We start from the raw sequence: 21,919 nt of genomic DNA, 5'->3' as shown, positions 1-21,919 counted from the left end.
TTCCAACGGGTCATGGATACACTACTGGCAGGCTTGAAGTGGCAGACTTGCCTCGTCTATTTGGACGACGTCGTTGTGTTCGCCTCAAGCTTCGAAGAACACCTGCGGCGCCTTGAAACAGTTCTTCAAGCAATCAAAACCCCCGGACTCACGTTAAAGCCAGAAAAGTGCCGCTTCGCATATGAGGAGCTCTTGTTCTTGGGCCACGTCATCAACAAGTCTGGAGTGCGCCCCGACCCTCAGAAAACTGCAGCCATCTCCAACTTTCCTCCGCCGGCCGACAAGAAAGCAGTGCGTAGATTCCTTGGACTGTGCGCCTATTACAGGCGCTTCGTCAAGGACTTTTCACGGATCGCCGAGCCACTGACGTACCTCACGAAGGCCGACGTCGAGTTCAAGTGGGAGACGCCGCAAGTCGAAGCATTTGAAGAACTGAAGCGACGCCTGCAATCGCCGCCAATACTTGCGCATTTCGACGAAAACGCCGATACCGAAGTCCACACCAACGCAAGCAGTGTAGGACTCGGCGCCGTTCTTGTGCAGAAGACTGACGGACTAGAAAGGGTTGTAAGTTACGCTAGCCGGTCGCTATCGAAGGCGGAAGCAAATTATTCCACAACAGAAAAGGAGTGCCTCGCCATCATCTGGGCTACATCAAAGTTTCGTCCCTACCTCTATGGCAGGCCCTTTAAAGTTGTGAGCGACCACCACGCCTTGTGTTGGCTAGCTAACTTGAAGGATCCTTCAGGTCGCCTCGCATGATGGAGTCAAGCATTCGACATCACCGTCGTTTACAAGTCCGGGCGAAAGCACTCTGACGCCGACTGCTTGTCTCGCGCCCCCGTAGAACCGCCGCCACTAGACGACCAGGATGACGACACTTTCTTGGGACCCATCAGTGCCGAAGAATTCGCCGAACAACAGCGAGCCGACCCCGAACTAAGGAGCCTTGTAGACTACCTGGAAGGCAAGACCGTCATTGTGCCGAAGGTGTTCAGGCGAGGATTGGCGTCGTTTTTCTTGCAAAACGACATTCTCCTAAAGAAGAACTTCTCGCCCCTCCGAGCCAACTACCTCCTCGTGGTACCCTCAGCATTGCGTCCAGAGGTTCTGCAAGCTCTCCATGACGACCCAACGGCTGGACACCTCGGTTTTTTCCGCACGCTCGCGAGGATACAAGAAAAATACTACTGGCCTCGCCTCTCTGCCGACGTCGCCCATTACGTAAGGACATGCCGAGACTGTCAGCGACGCAAAACACCGCCGAAAAGGCCAGCCGGACTTCTACAGCCGATCGAGCCACCTCGCCGACCGTTCCAGCAGATCGGGATGGACTTACTGGGGCCTTTTCCGACGTCGACGTCCGGGAATAAATGGATCGTCGTAGCTACGGACTACCTCACCCGCTACGCCGAAACAAAAGCCTTGCCCAAAGGCAGTGCCGCCGAGGTAGCCCGATTTTTCGTTGAGAACATCCTCCTGCACCACGGTGCCCCAGAAGTCCTCATCACCGACAGAGGTACGGCCTTCACGGCTGAACTAACTCAAGCCATCCTGCGCTACAGCCAGACAAGCCATCGCCGGACCACCGCATACCACCCGCAGACGAATGGCCTCACCGAGCGCCTAAATAAGACCATCGCCGACATGCTGGCAATGTACGTCGACGTCGAACACAAGACGTGGGATGCCATCCTTCCGTACGTGACCTTCGCATACAACACGGCCATGCAAGAAACGACGCACATGGCGCCGTTCAACCTGGTCTACGGAAGGAAACCGGCAACGACGCTTGACGCCATGCTACCGGATGTCTCCGACGAAGAAAATCTCGACGTTACCACCTATTTGCAGCGTGCCGAAGAAGGTCGACAGCTCGCCCGCCTGCGCATCAAGAACCAGCAGAGAACCGACAGCCGACACTACAATCTTCGACGACGCTACGTCGAGTACCAGCCCGGAGACCGTGTTTGGGTCTGGACTCCGATACGCCGACGAGGACTTAGCGAGAAACTCTTACGTCGCTATTTCGGACCATATAAGATCATCCGACGTATTGGCGCACTGGACTATGAGGTCGTGCCAGACGGTATTTCGCAATCACAGCGGCGCCGCGCACGACCTGAAGTCATCCACGTGGTGCGTCTTAAGCCTTTCTACGCCCGCTGACGAACTTAGGTCCTTTGTTGCTTTGTTATTTTTGTCCCTTTCTGTACGCGTGGTTTTGTTTTCGCTTTCGTGTTTGTGGCATCGGGACGATGCCTTTTAAGGGGAGGGTATTGACACGTATACATGTTTATCTTTCACCGGTGGCCGCTTTCCACCGGCTAACAAATGTTAAACGTTATCGCTCGGCGCTGGACGCGCCTGTATCGGAAGTTTCTAGAACGTTATCGATGCTTCTTTTCGTTGCCTGTTTTCACCGACGCTTATGTTATCTGATTGTGTGACCGCGACGCGAATTGTCTAGAACTTTCTGGAAGACACGAGGGCATCAGGGATTAATCTGGAACCTTCGATGACTCAGGTATAAAAGCCGACGCGTCTCGCCGCTGATCAGATTTTCGACGACCGCCGACTGTGTTCGCCGCTTTCGTTGTGCTTTGAGTGTAGCTTGCTTTTGTGGGCACAGGTTCGCCCAATAAAGAATCAGTTTCGTCATACCCAGTTTTACGACTGTTTACTTCAGCGTCACTACTACGTGGCAATATTAGGAATGAATGCCTGGGCGAAGACAACATATTGGTACTGAATGAAATTTACGAGAAAATAAAGTACAGATAGCGTGGGAATGACCAGGCAGTTGACGTTTGGAAAGACTTGCGCCCAGGGTAGTCTGGTAACACCTCTGCTACTTGTTATGTACGTTATAGACATCAAAAGAAGGCTAGATACAAATAAATTATGTTACAATCATTCGAAAAAAAACATAGTGTCACAGATTTCAATGTACGTAGTTGCAATTTTTCTGCATGTAAACGTAAGCTTGAAAATGCTAATTAAGGAAAACATTGTACGCCAACTTTTTATTAGAACTTAAACATCGGGGCCAGCTGTTTATATGTTTATGTGGTTACATGCTTATATTTAGAAATGGGGGGAAGGGGCAGTAGCGCACCCAGCATTTCTGCCAGGGGGGGGTTGACAGTTTGCCAATACCATCTAAACAGCACTAATTTCGATTTCTTCACAGGAAATTGTCAAAAAAATGCGCTTTTTGCGAGTGTGCAGGTGATTGCGCGTCTTACATCTTATTTACAGTACTCAAATGCGTAAGGAAAGAAAATGGGTTAAACAAAAGGGGGTTTTAAGTCGGCCTCAGGGGGGGGGGGGTTGCAACCCCCGAATCCCCCCCCCCCCCCCGTCGGTGCGCCACTGGGAAGGGGTATGTTAAGTATAACGTGTCGCGAAACATTTACTACTCTGGCTTAATTAGAAGCACTGCAAGTTATGACTGAACCTTCGTTTTCCTCCCTATTTTCATGCATTATACGAGGTTTGTAGATGGTTCTCCCGGTGTCCTCGATGAAATGGACGAGGCACCTTGTTAATGAAATCAACAGTTTGACGAAAACTCATCTGGTCGGGATTGCTCATAGTCAAGGATAAAACATTAATATTTCGTCAAAATAAGTGACTTTATAAGCGTGTTCTAACCGGAGCATTATAAGTGTGTTGTAAGAACAACGCAGAATTTATCCCGTTGCCCTGGGAGAACTACAACTACCACCAATACGAAACTTAGTGAAAAGTCGGGAGTCCATGCACTATCGGAAAAAATAAAAATAAATTATGGGGTTTTACGTGCCAAAACCACAATCTGATTATGAGGCAGGCCGTAGTGGGGGACTCCGGAATAATCTGGACCACCTGGGAAATCGATATGCGAAGTAAAATTGGTGGGCGTCAAACACAGGCTTAAAAAAATATTGAGCGAGTGCTCGAAACTGCTATACTGCCGTCATCGGCAACGTTTCTCAATGTCCCGAGAGAACTCAACGTAACACGAAGATTAAATTTGGTAGCGACCTTGAGTGTAATGTGTAGCGAAGCTTAAATGTTTTCAGCTTAATTAGGAGCGTTGTGCATAATTACTTAACCCTCGCTTTCTAGGTAATTTCTTCTGTACGATGTCCGTAGTACATTTGCCCGGTGTACTCTGCGAACTAAATAAGGTACCTTGTTTATGTTTGGGTAATCTTAGGGGCAAGGTATGCGGAATGAGTAGGCAAGTTCAAAGTGTGCGCTCTTATTACGACTTTATAACAGTAAATTACCTATGGAACTGCTTTGGAGTGTGTTTTACGAACATCGCAGAACTTATCCAGCTGCTCTGAGAGAACAACAAATGCCACTAAAATCAAGTTTATGAAAAATGGCGTTGACACCATATCGAATCTGTCTGCGAAGTTAACTATGTGTGGATCAAATGAGTCCTTTGTAAAAAAAACTTTCTTGAGCAAGTGCTCAAAAACATTATATGGCCACTTTACGCTATGTTTCTCAGTGTCCTGCAATAATTTTTTCTCACATCAAGCTTACATTAGGTGGAAATGGGAAGCATCTTATGTGTAATATAGGGCGAAACTTTAATATTTCTGTCTTAATTATTGGCGTTGGAAATAGATATTGAACCCTCTTTTTTTTACATTTTCGAGGTATACTCGAAGTCTACTCTAATTTAGTCCTAGGGTTCGTGGTCGCGAGAGCTTGCTGGATGGGCCAGGAAGCTGCGAGCAAACACAGCCAAGCCACTGAACAAATGCAATAGTAGCACTTGAGTCAGCAGAAATAATGGGAAGACACAGTGAAGGTGTGGACACCAGCATATGTTTCGGTCGTCAGACAGGGGAACAGCAACGGCACAAGCAGGTGCACAATTGATCCATCAGAGAACATCAACAGGTGGCTCAAAACAGACCGCAGAAGAAAAATTGGAGGACGCTTAAGCTTCGCCTTTAAGAGTGGAACGCGACAGCGTAATCGGGCCCCGTTCGCATCGCATTTTTCTTTATGAGTAGGCTTCACTGCAACATACAACGTGGGAAAGCTACCTTACAAAAACCAAGCTAACACCGATCCCTTTAAATTCGGCTTCACTTTTCAACACAAATGCATTGCTGGGAAGGCATTTTTACAGGGGCAATATAAGGCGGCTTATATGGAAATGTGAAGGCTCGAGGACCTTTTTTATTATTTTATTAATTGTTTTGCTGTTGCGCCGAGTCCGCGCGTGTCCAAAACGCATTAGGCAGGCTAAGTCCGAGTTTGACCTGCCGAGGAGGCGAGCGCCACCTGGATGGTGTTTTTGCAAGTAATCTACCCGGGCGCGCCACTGTTAATTCTATGGTAGAAATGCTGGAAAAGGGATTTGTGTTTGAGTTTCCTTGTAAAAGAATTATGTTTTCTCGTACATTCAAATTACAATCCGACGCTATCATGTCTGTAGGTTGTGGTTAAGTCGTACTTTACGACTTTTCTGACGGATTTTACTTTGAGAAATTCAAGTAGTTCAGAACAACTCTGCGCCACGCGGAGGGCCTGCGTGGTCGGGGTGGTTCGGGATGATTTTCTCAGCCACGGACGCCGCACACCGACGCCAACACCGGATTTTCTGCGACACGGGGCCCTTCACGCTATCGCGTTAAAACGAGCTCGCAGATAAGTGCGAGCATCAAGATAGAGCGGCCTGCACAACACAAGGAACATGCTGTGGACAAAACGCTGTGCTGACGCCATTTCGTTTTAGCTATTGACTAGCACAGACAACTTTAGGAGCATACGGCGGGTTTGATATAGAAAGGTGCAGGGTTAAACAAAGGATGTGCTATCATAAGGGATTTCCAGTAAACAGGATGTGAACATAGGAATTAGCATGTTACAATGTGACCACCTTCGAACCTCTAAAGTACGCTATCTTCGAAGAGCTTTTTTGAAACGGAGTATACATTGGCTAAAATTGCTTTGTGGTGTATTGTTATACTGCGCATGTGTTTGATGACATGCTTCATAAAACGCGGACACCTACGCAGATAAAGTAAGTACGGAATGCTACGCACAACTGTCATTGCAAAATGTTTTAACTTATGGCCGGTACTGTTAAGGTAAGCTTTATATCTTCGGCATGCATGTCGATGGCAACCGCGTCGCGCGATTAAACACCGCTGCACGAACCCGATTGACACACTTCAAAAGCCAATGGTCATGAGAGGTGGCACTCTTCGCTGTCTTCGCTCCTGACTTCGTAAGTACAGTAGAACTGCGGGGTCAACTGTACCGGATTTCGCTGTCACAAACTAGTTTCAAAGCAAATGTGGCATTAAAGCGCGAACTTTCTGCGGTTCCGACCGTTACGTTCTGTTCGCGAAGCTGGTGTTTCACGGCGCGCCCGGTCCTGACTTGTGGAAAAGTGACACACCTTTATTTTCGACACTGCAACATCAAATTGAACCAGCGCAAGGCATAACGAAAAAGTAAGGTGCACGTCGAGTAAGCTCTGGCGGAAGCTGCACACGGCAGCCTTGCTGGCAAGGCTGCGTTTTTTTTCCTTTCTGTCTGGTTGGCAACATTATCATACACTGAAGTCGTATCTTGAGAATAATCAAGGACAGCGCCAACTTAAGCTAGATAGTTTGCAGCGCACGACCACAGCTATGTCGGCTTAAAGACAGGTCTCCTTCTCAAGCAGGTTGTCCTTGCTCGTGTCCACGGGCTCAGGACTATCCCATCGCGTTGCTATTTCGCCATTGTGCTGGCTGACAGGCGTTGTCCTGTCCTCGTGTCCTCCGTCATCCCTCGGGCTGTCCTGATACTCCTCCATGCGTCCGGCGATGTCCAGCTGGTCGGCATTGCTCAGCAGTCTCTGGCTGGAGCGGGCCTTCATTGCAGAGTTGGGAGAGGGGCTCTTGGTTTCACGCTTGTCCACTGCACAAAGCGAACAGCGGCGCACGTCACCAGTGGGCGCCTTTCTACACGTGCTCGATGGAATGAAATAAATAATCTATCTCTATTAGTAACTACAATATACATTAACTAATTATTGAATATGAATTTACTGTGTAGAGATTATTGCGCAGGCCTCTTTTGATGTCGCCTTTTGTCTCCAGCATCATGACATATCATGTAGTGTCAAATAAATAAATAAATAAATAAATAAATAAATAAAAAGCTGAGCAGAACGAGGACAAGGTGAAAGCAGGAGCCAACGTTTCGACAAGCGGACTTGTTTTTTTCAAGGCAATAAAAAGTTGACAGTCACTTTAGCATACGCTAAAGACGATGAAGGCGATAGCCTGCGCGCTCACGAGACATTAAGTTACTTGACTCTCATTCGAATGCGTTTTTACTTCCTATTACTTGTTTTCTCCCACCAAAGGTCGTGTGGTCGAGTGATTTATTAACTCTACCCTAGTTAACTGCGCCTTAATTAACTTCGCCCTAATTAATACCAAAGGTCGTGGGTTAGACTCCACCAAAGGTGGTAAGTACCAACGCCTTAATTAACTCTAGCTTAATTAACTATGCATTAATTACTTTACCTTAATTAACTACACAGGCCGTGGGTCCGACTAGTTCGAGTGACTTAACTTCGTCCTAATTGACACCAAAGGTCGTGCGTTCGACTCTCGACGGTCGCGATGGCAATCCAACTTGGAGATATGGCCGGTTCACCCATATCTCCAAGTGGGTTCTACTCCCACCAAAGGTCGTGGGCTCGAGTTCCTTGATTAACTCTATCTTAGTTAACTGTGTCTTAATTACCTTGTTTTAACACAACAGGTCGTGCTGATGCTTGTTTGCCTCAGCTTCACGCTTTATTATAAAGAAATTGATGGCATAATTCGCCATAATTAACACCAAAGGTCACGGGTTCGAGTGCCTTAATTAACTCCATCTAAATTAACTCTGCCTAGATTAACATTGCCTTAATTAACACCAAAGGTCATGGGTTCGAGTGCCTTAATTATTAATATTCTAATTAACTGTACCTTAATTAACTGCCTTAACACCAAATGTCGCGGGTACGAGTGCCTTAATTAACTCTATATTAATTAACTGTGTCTTAATCCGCCCATAAAAGATCGTGAGTTCGACTCCCACCATTGGTGGTGGGTGGCACTATTAATTTTGGTGCCATTGCGCTGGACGGTCAATTTTTCGACCCATGAGCCACTTAATGACTGATTGCTAAATGCGCAAAATTGACGAACAGGACACCAGATAGGAAGAGACACGCAGAAATAACGTGCGCAGTTCCGTGTTTCTCTGCGTAAACGACCGCGCACGGCAACATCAGCTGACTATCAAAAATAATGAAATTGGCAATTTACCCGCTCACTGCGCTGCCTGCACCTGCAAGGCGCTATTTCATCTTACCAAGATACTAGGAAGAAGCAAGCACGAGATATCTTTATTAAAAGAAGAGGTAGCGCTTCTGTATAAGTGACACATCTATATCACTGCTCAGTGCAGAAATGTCCTTTTTGACTAATCGGATGCATTAGAACGTTCTGTGGGGAAGGAGAAAGGATATCTATCTATCTTTCGAATTGTACGCTCCTGCGCTGTCCTGTGAGTGAGTGAAATAACTTTATTTAGGTCCAGAGAAGACCCCGTGTCACCCGGCTAGTCCCACGTAGGGACCGCCAAGCCGAGCTTGACGGCCCTATCGCGGGCACTCTGGACGACCAGGGTTTGGTCGTTGAGTTCGGGGCTGCCCAAAAGCGCAACCCACCTATCCTCGCCGAAGGCGGAGCCGATGGCTTCACACTCTCACAACACATGGTTCAATGTTGCCCTTAGTCCACAGGCAGGGCAGTCCGCATTGGGACTGTAATGCTATATTTTGTAACGCCCCGTTGCAATAAAGCTGTTGGTAGTAATGCGCTCGTTCTTTCCGTGTATCTCTTGTTGTGTGGTGTCCTGTTTCTCAGTTTTGTCCATTTAGCAATCAGTTATTAGAATGAACCAACTAGCCATTCAAGACATTCTAATGAACTATAGAGCCACTTAAGGCCTTAATAAATTGGCGGTGCATTTATCCATTAGAGATGATGATTATTATCAAAAAAAGGCACGTACCCAGTGATCCAAGTTGAGGCCAAAAACGTTAATTGAAGACAAAAAAAAAAAAAAAAACAGTGTCTTCAATAAACCTTTTTGACGCCAACATGGGTCTCGGAACATATCCTTTGGCATTTACCCGCGGCCCAGCTGTCATCAAAGAGGTTAATTTAAGAGCAGCACATACACAGTGTCACATATCATATACATGTATATCCAGTGAATAAAATATTCACAAAGATAATTTCCAATAGAATCAGGGCAACACTTGACTTCAATCAACCAAGAGAACAGGCTGGCTTCAGGAAGGGATATTCTACAATGGATCACATCCATGTAATCAATCAGGTAATCAAGAAACCTGCGGAGTACAATAAACCTCTATATATGGCTTTCATAGATTATGAAAAGGCATTTGATTCAATAGAGATACCAGCAGTCATAGAGGCATTGCGTAATCAAGGAGTTCAGGAGGCATACGCGAATATCTTCGGCAATAGCTACAAAGATTCCACAGCGACATTGGTTCTCCACAAGAAAAGTAGAAAGTTACGTATCAAGAAAGGGGTCAGGCAAGGAGACACAATCTCTCCAACGCTATTCACTGCATGCTTAGAAGAAATATTCAAGCTCTTAGACTGGGAAGTCTTAGGAGTGAGGATCAACGGCGAATATCTCAGCAACCTTCGGTTCAAAGGTGACATTGTCCTATTCAGCAACAGTGGGGACGAATCATAGCAAATGATTGAAGACCTTAACAGAGAAAGTGTAAGAGTGGCGTTGAAGATTAATATCCAGAAGACAAATATAATGTTCAATAGCCTGGCAAGGGAACAAGAATTCAGGATCGCCAGTCAGCCTCTAGAGTCTGTAAAAAAGTACGGTTATCTAGGCCAATTACTCACAGGGGACCCTAATCATGATAAGGAAATGTACATAAGAATAAAATTGAGTTGGAGTGCATACAGCAGGCATTGCCAAATACTGACTGTGAGCTTACCAGTAGCGCACCCAGGATCTCTGCCAGGGGGGGGTTGACAGTTTGCCAATACCATCTAAACAGCACTAATTTCGATTTCTTCACGGGAAATTGTCAAAAAATGCGCTTTTTGCGAGTGTGCAGACGATTGTGCGTCTTACATATTAGTTGCAGCACTCAAATGCGTAAGGAAAGAAAAGGGATTAAACAAAAGGGGGGGGGGGGTTAAGTCGGCCTCAGGGGGGGGGGGGGGTTACAACCCCCGAATCACCCCCCGTCGGTGCGCCACTGGAGCTTACCACTGTCGTTGAAAAGAAAAGTGTACAATCATTGCGTTCTACCGGTGCTAATATATGAGGCAGAACTTGGAGGTTAACAAAGAAACTCGAGAACAAGTTAAGGACCATACAAAAAAGCGATGGAACGAAAAATACTAGGCCTAACGTTAAGAGACAGGAAGAGGGCGGTGTGGATCAGAGAGCAAACGGGGACAGCCGATATTTTAGTTGACATTAAGAGAAAGAAATGGAGCTGGGCAGGCCATGAAATGCTAAGATAGATAACCGATGGATCATTAGAGTTACAGAATGGGAGCCAAGGGAAGCGCAGTCGAGGAAGGCAGAAAACTAAGAGGGGTGATGAAGTTAGGAAATTTGCAGGCCCAAGTTGGAACCAGCAAGCCCAAGCGTTAATTGGAGATCGCAGGGAGAGGCCTTCGGCCTGCAGTGGAAATGAATATTGCCACCTGTAGGTAGTGGGTCGAGGGCAAGAGTGGGTCGAGCTCAAGAGAAGAAAGAAGACCGCGCGCTCCTTCTCTGCTCGAGCCAGCCCCGACGGCCGCGTCTTCCAAGAGCCAGCTGCTCTACGTTTATTAAACCTTCAGGACTACTTCTCGAGGCTCGTGACAAACTGGTGGATGTGCTGGGTAAGCGTCTTCACGGATGTTGCAGACCCCTCCAAGGATCCGCGCTACGAATCCAGTGCCTGTCGACACTCCCGTGCATCGGGCCAGCCGCAGGATCAGGGGACTGTCTCCAGAAGTCGTCAACGCTACAGTTCCCACCACATCAACCGGTATGGCCAGCGCTTCTCTTCAAACCGCCCCAACCGGTACGGGAAGCACGATGTCAAACCGTTACACACTTGAGAGCCCACGGATCCCGAAGACGTTTCATGGCACAGTGTTCGAAGACGTCGAAGACTGGATGGTCGAATACGAGCGTGTGGCCTCCGTGAACGAATGGAACGACACGGAAAAACTCCGACACGTCTTCTTCTACCTGGAGGATGGCGCGCGTACGTGGTTTCAGAACCGCGAGGGGCAACTGACGTCTTGGCGCGAGTTTTGTCGTCAGCTTTTGGAGACATACACCAGTGCTGATCGCCACTAACGAGCGGAACGTGCGATTCAGGCCCGCGTCCAGTTGCCAAACGAAACTGTGACCACTTACGTCGAAGACATGACGCGCCTCTTCCGACGGGCGGATCCAAGCATGACGGAGGAGAAGAAGTTACGTCATCTGATGCGCGGGGTCAAGGAGCAACTCTTCGCTGGCCTCGTACGGAGCCCTCCGAAGACGGTCGCAGAGTTCTTGTCCGAGGCCGTGACTATGGAAAAGATGCTTCTGCATCGCTCGAACATGTATGAGCGGCAAGCGAACAGCATGTCTGCTGCTGACATTTTCACGGCCATAGGAAGCAAAGGTGACTGTCTGCGAGAACTCATCCGCTCTGTCGTGCGTGAAGAGTTGCAAAAGGCCGCCGTAACACCGCACCCTACGGTAAGCTCCATAGCGAGCATTATCAAGGACGAAGTGCACCAGGCGCTCCGTGACACCTTGCCTCCTGCTAACGCTGCGGCAGTACCTCCTGAATATCCGCGTGCGAGCTACGCGGAAGCCCTGAAACGCCCTGCTCCCTCTACGCCGCTGTTCGTTCGTGCTCCTCCTACGGTGTCAATTCAGTCGGCGCAGCCGATGTCGTACTACGACGCTGGGTATACACCGCCGCCGGTTGTTCATGCCGCTCCATTTGCCCACCATTCGGAGCAAGCGGTTCACTACGTCGACGACAGACGCCCGCCCCCTCGGAAGTCGGATGTTTGGCGCACACCCGATCATCGGCCTCTGTGCTTCCACTGCGGTGAAGCTGACCACCTGTACCGCCAGTGCCCATACCGGCGCCTTGGGATTCGCGGCTTTTCCGCATACTGGCCGCCACCCCGATACGGCCAGCGACCCCGGGACATTGAGGACTACCTCTCTCAGCAGCGCCTGCCACCGCCTGCCAGGCGGCAGTCGCGATCGCCGTCTCCCAGACGATTTTCACCTCCACCCCAGCGCTATTCTCCCGAGCGGTCGACCAGTCCCCGCCGGGAAAACTAACTGAGGCGATCTTTGGGGGCGAGGTCGCTGACGGTCGAAGCGCTGAAGACCTCCGACGGACGCAGTTACGGAAACATACCGATCCGCCATCACCTGCAGCTGAACGAGACGACCGGCTTTCGCTCGATATACCAGTGACTATTGACGGTTATGCCGTGGGTGCTTTAGTGGACACCGGCGCAGACTACACGATACTAAGCGGGAAAATAGTTACGCAGCTGAAGAAAGTGATCACGCCCTGGCATAACTCGCAGATTCGGACGGCTGGCGGCCACGTCGTTACTCCGCTGGGCGCCTGCACGTCTAGAGTGGAGATTCAAGGATCTACATTCGTTGCGAGCTGCCTTGTCTTACGCGAATGCTCCCGTGACGTTATTCTTGGGGTTGACTACCTGCAGGAGTACGGCGCGATTATCGATCTGCAAGAGCGTCGTATCACTTTCTCTGCCGCACGAGCAATCGACGTGCAAGACGGCCAACGGCGCGACGACGTACTTCGTGTTTCGGCAGACAGTGTAACGCTTCCTCCACGAGCCAGTGTCCTCGTCGACGTTACATGCTGTGGCTTACGCGATGGCGAAGCGGTGGCCGAAAGTAACTTGGAACACCTACTGAAGCAAGGTGTTTGTGTGCCTCGAAGTGTTATACAGATTCGTGCTGGTCATTCGAAATTGCTTGTTACCAACTTTAGCTACGAGCACCGACACCTGTTCCGCGGCACTTCGTTAGCGTTTGCTGACGCAGTAGCAAACGTTAACAACTGCTTCACGTCAGAAGTAGTGGAGACAGCATACACGTCTCTGGGCCATCTCGACATCAATTCTGAACTGTCCACCGATAGCCAGACAGCACTGTGCAAGCTCTTGCTTGAATTCAGGACCTGCTCCGCACATTCTTCCAAGGTACGCCAGACTTCCATCACTAAACACAGGATCATCACGTACGAAGACGCACGCCCGATACGCCAGCAGCCTTACCGCGTGTCGGCAAAAGAACGCGAAGCCATACGTACGCAAGTCCGGGAGATGCTTGACGATGGCGTCATCGAACCTTCCAACAGCCCGTGGTCGTCTCCGGTCATTCTTGTCAAAAAGAAAGACGGAACGCTACGCTTCTGTGTCGACTACCGTAAGCTCAACAACGTGACTAAAAAGGACGCGTACCCGCTGCCGCGTATCGACGACTCGTTAGATAGACTACGGCGTGCCCACTATTTTTCTTCTCTCGATTTAAAAAGCGGGTACTGGCAAATCGAGGTAGACGAACGCGACCGCGAGAAAACAGCCTTTGTGACTCCAGATGGGCTCTATGAATTTCGAGTGCCACCTTTTGGCTTGTGTTCAGCCCCGGCTACTTTCCAGCGAATGATGGACACTGTCCTTACTGGACTGAAGTGGCAGGCCTGTCTTGTGTACCTGGATGATGTGGTCATCTTCTCTGAAACGTTCGAGCAGCATCTTCACCGCCTACGGAGTGTGCTAGAAGCTGCCGATCGGCAGACCTCACACTTAAGCCCGAAAAGTGCCACTTTGGTTACGAAGAGCTCAAGTTCCTCGGGCATGTAGTAAGCGCCAAAGGGGTCCGACCCGATCCCGACAAGCTTGCCGCTGTGGCCGCGTTTCCAGCTCCTGCCGATGAGAAGGCCGTCCGGCGCTTCCTGGGTTTGTGCGCCTACTATCGCCGGTTTATTAAAGGCTTTTCGAAGATAGCGGAACCCCTGACACGCCTTACGAGGGACGATACGCCGTTTGTGTGGCATAATGAGCAACAGGCGGCTTTTGCTGAATTACGACAGCGCCTGCAGTCAGCACCCGTTCTTGCACATTTTGACGATGATGCTGATACTGAGGTGCATACCGACGCCAGCAGCATTGGCCTTGGCGCAGTGCTCGTCCAGCTTCAAGATGGAGTGGAAAGAGTTATAGCGTATGCCAGCCGCTCCCTGTCCCGTGCCGAGGCGAATTATTCGACTACGGAGAAAGAGTGCCTCGCGGTCGTGTGGGCGATCATCAAGTTTCGCCCCTATCTCTGTGGTCGTCCCTTCAAAGTAGTGACGGACCACCATGCCCTCTGTTGGTTGGCAAGCATGCGCGACCCTTCAGGACGACTAGCACGGTGGAGCTTGCGGCTACAGGAATTTGACATCACCATCGTTTATAAGTCTGGCCGTAAGCATGAAGACGCTGACACGCTGTCCCGCGCACCCATTGATCCTACCAGTCAGGAAACCTAGGATGATGACGGCTTCCTGGGCGCCATTAGTTCGTCGGACTTGAGCAGACGGCAGCGTGACGACGCTGAGATTAGACCGATCATCGATCATTTAGAGGGCCGCGACACAACCATACCACGCCATCTGTCCCGCTCGCTGACGTCCTTCTGTCTGCGAGACAACGTGCTTTATAAGAAGAATGCTCGTTCGACCAGCCGTGCTTACCTCCTGGTGGTTCCAAGGGACATGCGCGACGACATCCTCTTCGCTTGCCATGACGAACCGACATCTGGTCATTTAGGATTTTCACGAACACTCGCTAGAGTAAGCGAAATGTACTATTGGCCCGGGCTTTCGGCAAGCGTCAAGCAGTTGGTTAAAGGCTGCCGTGAATGCCAGCGCCGCAAGACACCATCCGTTAAACCGGCTGGCTTACTTCAGCCAATTGAAGCACCTCATACGCCTTTCGACCAAGTCGGCATGAACATTCTCGGACCGTTTCCTCTCTCGGTCGACGGTAACAAATGGGTGATCGTCGCGACTGATTATTTAACACGCTATGCTGAGACGCAGGCGATCCCACGAGCCACGGCCTCAGAGGTAGCGCAGTTCTTCATGCGCCACATCGTCTTGCGTCACGGTGCTCCCTCCACTGTAATAACAGACAGAGGGACAGCATTCACTGCGCAGCTTATGGACGAAGTTTTTGAATTGAGCAACACCAGACATCGCAAGACGACCGCGTACCATCCGCAGACCAACGGACTTACCGAGCGACAAAATAAGACTGTCACAGACATGCTCGCCATGTACATCGACGTTCAACACAAAACATGGGATCGGATCTTGCCTTACGTGACCTTCGCGTATAACACCGCCGTGCAAGAGACGACGCGCTTCACGCCCTTTCGCCTTCTCTACGGTCGCGAAGTCCAGACGATGCTGGACGCTATGCTGCCGTGTCCAGACGCTGACCTATTGACAACTGGCGCCGAGGAATTTGCAGAGCGTGCTGAGGAAGCTCGGCAGCTCGCGCGGCTGCATATCGGCCAGCAGCAGCAGGCAGACGCACGACGCTACAACATCCGCCACAGGGACGTGTCCTACAACCCCGGGGACCAAGTTTGGGTGTGGACCCCCGTTCGCCGTCGTGGCCTCTGTGAAAAGCTTCTGAGCCGGTATTTCGGTCCGTATAAAGTGCTCCGCCGCATCAGTGACGTAAACTACGAAGTTGTTCCGGACACAACATCGCAGACACGGAGTAGGACACAAAGACAACCGACCTCAGACATAGTTCATGTTGTGCGCATGAAGCCGTACATTGCGCGTCCGTAATTTTTTTGTTTTAATTTTTTTTCTCATTCCCTTCTTTCTTTCTACTTTTCATTTATCTTTGGGAGCTTGCTTCTTCGTTCATTGACTGTGCCGGCGTGACGGCTACATTTTTTTTGTGTACTTTCGCTTTGCCTGCCTTCCTCTTCTTTGTCTTCTACGCCTATTTTTTTTTTTTAGCATCGAGGCGATGCTTTTGTTCGGAAGGGGGGATATTGCCACCTGTAGGTAGTGGGTCGAGGGCAAGAGTGGGTCGAGCCCAAGAGAAGAAAGAAGACCGCGCGCTCCTTCTCTGCTCGAGCCAGCCCCGACGGCCGTGTCTTCCAAGAGCCAGCTGCTCTACGTTTATTAAACCTTCAGGACTACTTCTCGAGGCTCGTGACAATATATAGGCTGATGATGATGATGATGATGATTAGATGTTAATGCAATGAACCTTATGTTGTCCATATGCAATCCCGCTCCTTGTTTCTTAATTAGGGGGAGAATCTTAGCACGCTGCCAATCTGGAGGAATCCAACTGTTCTTTAGGAAGTAGTTGACGATATTAAGTAGGTCCTGTGGAGACACGTCAACTGATATTTTTAGCATGCTCGTTGTTATACCGTTGTTTTAGCATGCTCGTGTGGACCTGGAGCTGAGGCAGGTAACAGTCTCACAACGTGCGAAAGCTCTTCAATCGTTACATTTATAAAATTGTCCTCGGATACAATCCTGATAAAGTTCAATTGTAACTGAGCTTTAAAACGGTTTTCTCATCCTCTGGCTATTTTTCCAATGATTCTGATAATTCTTTAGGCGATAGGATTACTGAATCAACAAGCGTTGGTATAGCCGTGCGAAAACGAAGAAACCTAAAAAGCGCTTTTTTTATTGCTATTCCTTGACAGAAAATTATAACGTTTTTCATCGTAATTACTTTTTGCTAATGAAACTGTTCGCTTAAACATAGCTGCAGCATACGTATAGTTACTCCAATTTGTGGGGCATTGGTTAAGAAGAAGTTTCTTCCACGCAGCCTTTCGGCGTCCGTAATCACGTGCACAATCAGGGTTCAACTAGGGACAGCCAAAACTACCTTTTGCTGTCGATACTGCAAACTCCGATTTCTTTAGGGTACCCTTCAATACCGAGCAAAGGCGCATAGTTTTAGTGTCTCTCTCCACACCTATCAAAGAAGATAACGTGGACTGTAACGTTTTCTTAAATTTTTAATAGTCCACGAAAACACGTACTTCGTTACATAAAGAAATTAGGGGCAGACAGTATCCATCAATACAGAACGGTGATCACTACTTGTGGCGTCATCAACGACAGCCCAAGATGAGAATGATAACCTTGAGCTAGCAAATGATAAGTCTAAGACAGAGCGCGACAGACATCGAACAAAAGTTGCAGCTTTAGAATTTAAGCAAGTAAAATTGTTAGAAGAAGCCAAATCCCATAAACGTTTCCCGGAGGCATCAGTGCGGAAGCCCCACGCCACATTATGTGAATTGAAATGACCCGCGAACAACGTGTTATTTTTGCAGTAGTCCACGGTGACCTCAAGTGTACGGACATCTTGTATCCCAGCAGGGAAGTAGGTATTAACTATAGGTAGCGGTGCGCAGCCTCGAAGTGTTATTTCTAACAATAAAATTTCACATTCAGGAGATATAGTCTGATATGAAATTTTTGCTCTATGACAAATTTTAGATGAGATCAACGAAGCCAATCCTTCACCACGGGAAGGCCTATCCTATTGAAAGCAACGATAGTTTCTTAAATGAAAATCTTGACCAGCTGTCAACCAAGTCTCTTGCAACAGTATAATATCGGGAGTATATTGGGAAATGAGATGTAATAAATCTGTAGTAGCAGAAAGTATTGACCGGCAATTCCATCGGAGTACCCTAAGCCACCCTATGTTGACGAAAGCTGAGGAGCAGCAACTGCTTGCTCCAAAATACTTTCTTTCAAAAAGCCTGCCCTATTAAGAGAATCTTTCGCACACCTTTTTGTTTTGGAGTTAGTAGGAGAACTAGGCAACTAGGAGAACTAGTAGGAACTAGTCAACTAGGCAAGTAGGAGATCTGGTGCGTTTACGAGTCCGAGGGTCCATGTCTACATCCTGATTGCCTAGCGGGGATCGAATCCCGGCCGCGGCGGCGGCATTTCGATGGAGGCGAAATGCAAAAACGCCCGTGTTCTTGTGTGGCAGTGCCCGTTAAAGAACCACAGGTGGTCAAAATTAATCCGGAGCCCTCCACTACGGCGTGCCTCATAATCAGAACTGGTTTTTGCACGTAAAACCCCAGAAGGAAGAACTCTGATTTCGAGTGAACTTCTTGATCAAATTGCTGTGAACTTGAAGCTCGCGCTAAATCTGTGCTCGCGGAGGGGAGTACTTACGGCAATTGTGATTTAGGAGACTGAGAAAGAGAGGAGGTCTGATTTTGGACACTACATTTTGTTATAACCTGAGATATTTCAGAGGATTGCGTAGACAGTACTTGCGCCAATGAGTCTTTCAGATTTGCTAGAAGCTTTTCTATGGGCGTCTTGCGCTGGAGTTTGAGGTATAGTATAGACGGTTTCAGTGTTTACAAACAAACCTTGCTTGCCGCTGATTGGTTGCCCCATCGGAACTTCCGGCAGGAGAGCTAGAAGCACTTCCGGCTATGTTGTTTGAAGGCATGCGCGACGTGAGGCCGGCTTGTCGATGTTTGCACTGCTTGGTGGAATGTGTGATGAGCTGATTCTACATCGTGCTACATCATTCTACATGAGCTTGTTAGCCGCAACAACCACTGGGACCCTACCATAATGCTAGCTAATGTCCTCTTCTACTTGGGCGGAACACCTCGTGTCTGGTTCCGGACACACGAGGAGGAGATCTCTAGCTGGGACGCTTTCAAGGAGAAGCTCCGCGACCTCTTTGGCAATCCGACCAGTCGGCAGCAGGCTGCAAGAAAAGAGCTTGCTACACGAGTTCAGTCTTCCACTGAATCGTATGTCTCGTACATACAAGACGTGCTAGCTCATTGCCGGAAAGTCGACGAGAACATGGTCGAAGTTGACAAGGTTGGCCACGTTCTCAAGGGGATCGCGGACGACGCGTTCAACTTGTTGATCTTCAACAATGTGTCTACCATCAACGTCGTTGTCAAGGAATGCCGCCGCTTTGAGCTCGCCAAAAGCCGCCGCGTCATTCCATAGTTCTCCCGGCTCTCTAACACGGCTGCGACGTCGTCCTGCGTCGCCCTTACCGCTTCACCCACCTCCAATGAGACCGTCACGCGTATTGTTCGCCGCGAGCTCGAGGCTGCCAGTCCTGCCACGTTCCTTCCGCGCCCACTTGACCCCACCATTGACCAACCAGCCCCAGCGATCTCCCTCATTCAGGAGGTTGTGCGGCAAGAGTTTGCAAATCTCGGTTTTCCTGCTGCCTGCTCCATCTCCCGAGCTGACGCCCGACTGGAGCCGACAGCTGCGCCTCGCCAGCGATCTGTATTCCCGTCCCAGATACCGCAACCCTACAGAGTGGAGAACTCCGGACGACAAGCCCATTTGCTTTCGTTTCCACCGCATTGGCCACGTCGCTCGCCACTGCCGCACCTCCTGGACATCGCCGAATTCGAGCTACTTTTCCCCGTCTCCTCGCCCATATGCCGACCCTCGCCCCTACTCGCCTCGCCGTATGCCTTCTAGCTCTCACGTATCCGTCGATGACAGTCGTCCCACTCGCTCGCCGTCACCTCAGCGCCGTCGGTCCCCGTCGCCCCAGCCACGCCGCTATTCGTCGCCGACCAATTATGGACCCTCCCGGACGGAAAACTAGGCCATGCAGCTCTTGGAGGTAGTGGTGCATCACGTTCGTCCTGTCCAAATCCTCCGTTGACGCTCCTCACGAACACGAACCTAATTGAAGTAGATGTAAATGGTGTCCCGTTGACGGCATTGATTGATACTGGAGCCCAAGTGTCCATAATGAGCGCTAACCTATGTCGTCGCCTCAAGAAAGTTCTTACGCCTGCCGTCACTCGAGCCGTACGCGTCGCCAATGGCGCCACTGTTGCCGTCTGTGGTATGTGCACTGCTCGCGTAGGAATTGCTGGCCGCCAAGTTCCCGTCCTGTTCTCCGTGCTGACCAGTTGCCCTCATGACCTAATCTTCGGGCTCGACTTTCTGACGACGCATTCTGCCCTCATCGACTGTTCCACCGGTACGCTGTGCCTCGAGCTTCCTCTTGTTTCCGACGTTCGCCCCGAACAACCGCACACCCTATGCACTACAGCGTTTGTTCGGTTACCTCCAAAAGCCCTAACCTTCGTCGAATTGGCCTCAACGGCAACCGTGCCTGATGGCGACTATGTCGTCGCCCCTATTCGTGATGTCCTCCTGGCGCGCGCGACATCTCTGTGCCACACTCCGTCGTTACCCTTGCCGCTAATCGGATGTGTCTCCCCGTTGTCAATTTTGGCTTGACGAAGCAAGTGTTACCTGAAGGCATAGCGGTGGCCACGCTCCGGTCAGTGACAGACGACCACGTCACTGCTTTTGCAGCCGACGCGTCTCCAGATCCTCCTGATAACCCGCAGGATGCCTTGAACCTCGACGGCCCATTACGTCCCATGGTCGCTCCGCACCTCGCCCCTGGCCAAGCAGCCGCCCTATATCGCCTTTTGCTTTCCTATCGCAACATATTTGACACTGACAATCGCCCACTTGGTCAGACGTCCCTTGTTAAGCATCGGATAAACACTGGTGATGCTGTTCCCATTCATCGCCGACCGTATCGCGTGTCCACGGCAGAGCGGCAAGTTATTCAGCAGGAAGTCAACAAGATGCTCGCCAAAGGCATTGTTGAGCCCTCGTCGAGCCCTTGGGCGTCGCCGGTGGTGCTCGTCAAAAAGAAAGATGGCACGTGGCGTTTCTGTGTTGATTACCGCCACCTAAACCGAATCACTAAAGAGGACGTTTACCCGTTACCACGAATTGACGACGTTCTTGATTGTCTTCACGGTGCCAAATACTTTTCGTCCATTGACCTTCGATCTGGTTATTGGCAGATTTCCGTCGATGACCAAGACCAAGAAAAGACCGCTTTCGTCACTCCAGATGGCCTCTACCAATTTAACGTTATGCCGTTTGGTTTATGCAATGCCCCCGCCACGTTCGAACAGATGATGGACTCTCTGCTTCAAGGTTTCAAATGGTCAACTTGCCTTTAATACCTCGACGACGTCCTTGTGTTTTCTCCTACGTTTGAGACGCACCTTGAGCGCGTCGCAGCTATCCTTGACGTCTTCCGCAAGGCTGGGCTCCAATTAAACTCATCGAAGTGCCACTTCGGGCGCCGACAGATTACAGTGCTCGGCCATCTCGTCGATGCTTCCGGAGTACAACCCGACCCGGAGAAGGTTCGAGCAGTAACAGCTTTTCCTGTACCTCAGTCTGTCAAAGACGTCCGGAGTGTTGTGGGTATCTGCTCTTATTTCAGATGGTTTGTGAAAGATTTCGCAGCAATCGCTCGACCACTCACTGAACTTCTGAACAAAGACGTGCCTTTTACGTGGGGTTCCCCTCAGGCTGCCGCATTTTCACGCCTTATCACGATTCTGACCAATCCACCGATATTGGCCCACTTTGACCCGTCCGCACCTACAGAGGTCCGAACCGATGCCAGTGGTTATGGGATCGGCGCAGTCTTAGCGCAACGACAACACGGACACGACCGCGTTATAGCCTACGCTAGCCGGCTCCTGACAACTGCAGAGCGCAACTATTCGATTACCGAGCGCGAATGTCTTGCTCTCGTCTGGGCTGTTTCAAAGTTCCGCCCATATTTATATGGCAAGCCCTTCTCAGTAATCACAGACCATCATGCGCTGTGTTGGCTTTCGTCGCTGAAGGATCCTACTGGTAGGCTCGGTCGTTGGGCTCTCCGACTACAAGAGTATCCGT

General features: G+C 49.8%; 1 protein-coding gene across 11 annotated transcripts in view; it reads right to left on the bottom strand.

Moving 5' to 3' along the window:
- Positions 1–4,829: 4,829 nt before the first annotated feature.
- LOC119440814 (parathyroid hormone/parathyroid hormone-related peptide receptor-like) overlaps positions 4,830–21,919 on the bottom strand; it is a 1,097,515-nt gene continuing 1,080,425 nt past the window's right edge. For all 11 annotated transcript variants that reach the window (XM_049662649.1, XM_037705691.2, XM_049662648.1 and 8 more), the window contains exon 14: positions 4,830–6,924. In XM_049662649.1, the coding sequence (XP_049518606.1) occupies positions 6,662–6,924 (263 nt within the window). In that variant the 3' untranslated portion in view covers positions 4,830–6,661. The remainder of the gene's footprint in view (positions 6,925–21,919) is intronic.

This window comes from Dermacentor silvarum, chromosome 2 (assembly GCF_013339745.2).
Source record: "Dermacentor silvarum isolate Dsil-2018 chromosome 2, BIME_Dsil_1.4, whole genome shotgun sequence".
NCBI classification, from domain to species: Eukaryota; Metazoa; Arthropoda; class Arachnida; order Ixodida; family Ixodidae; genus Dermacentor; species Dermacentor silvarum.
This window is presented reverse-complemented; position numbering and strand designations above follow the sequence as displayed.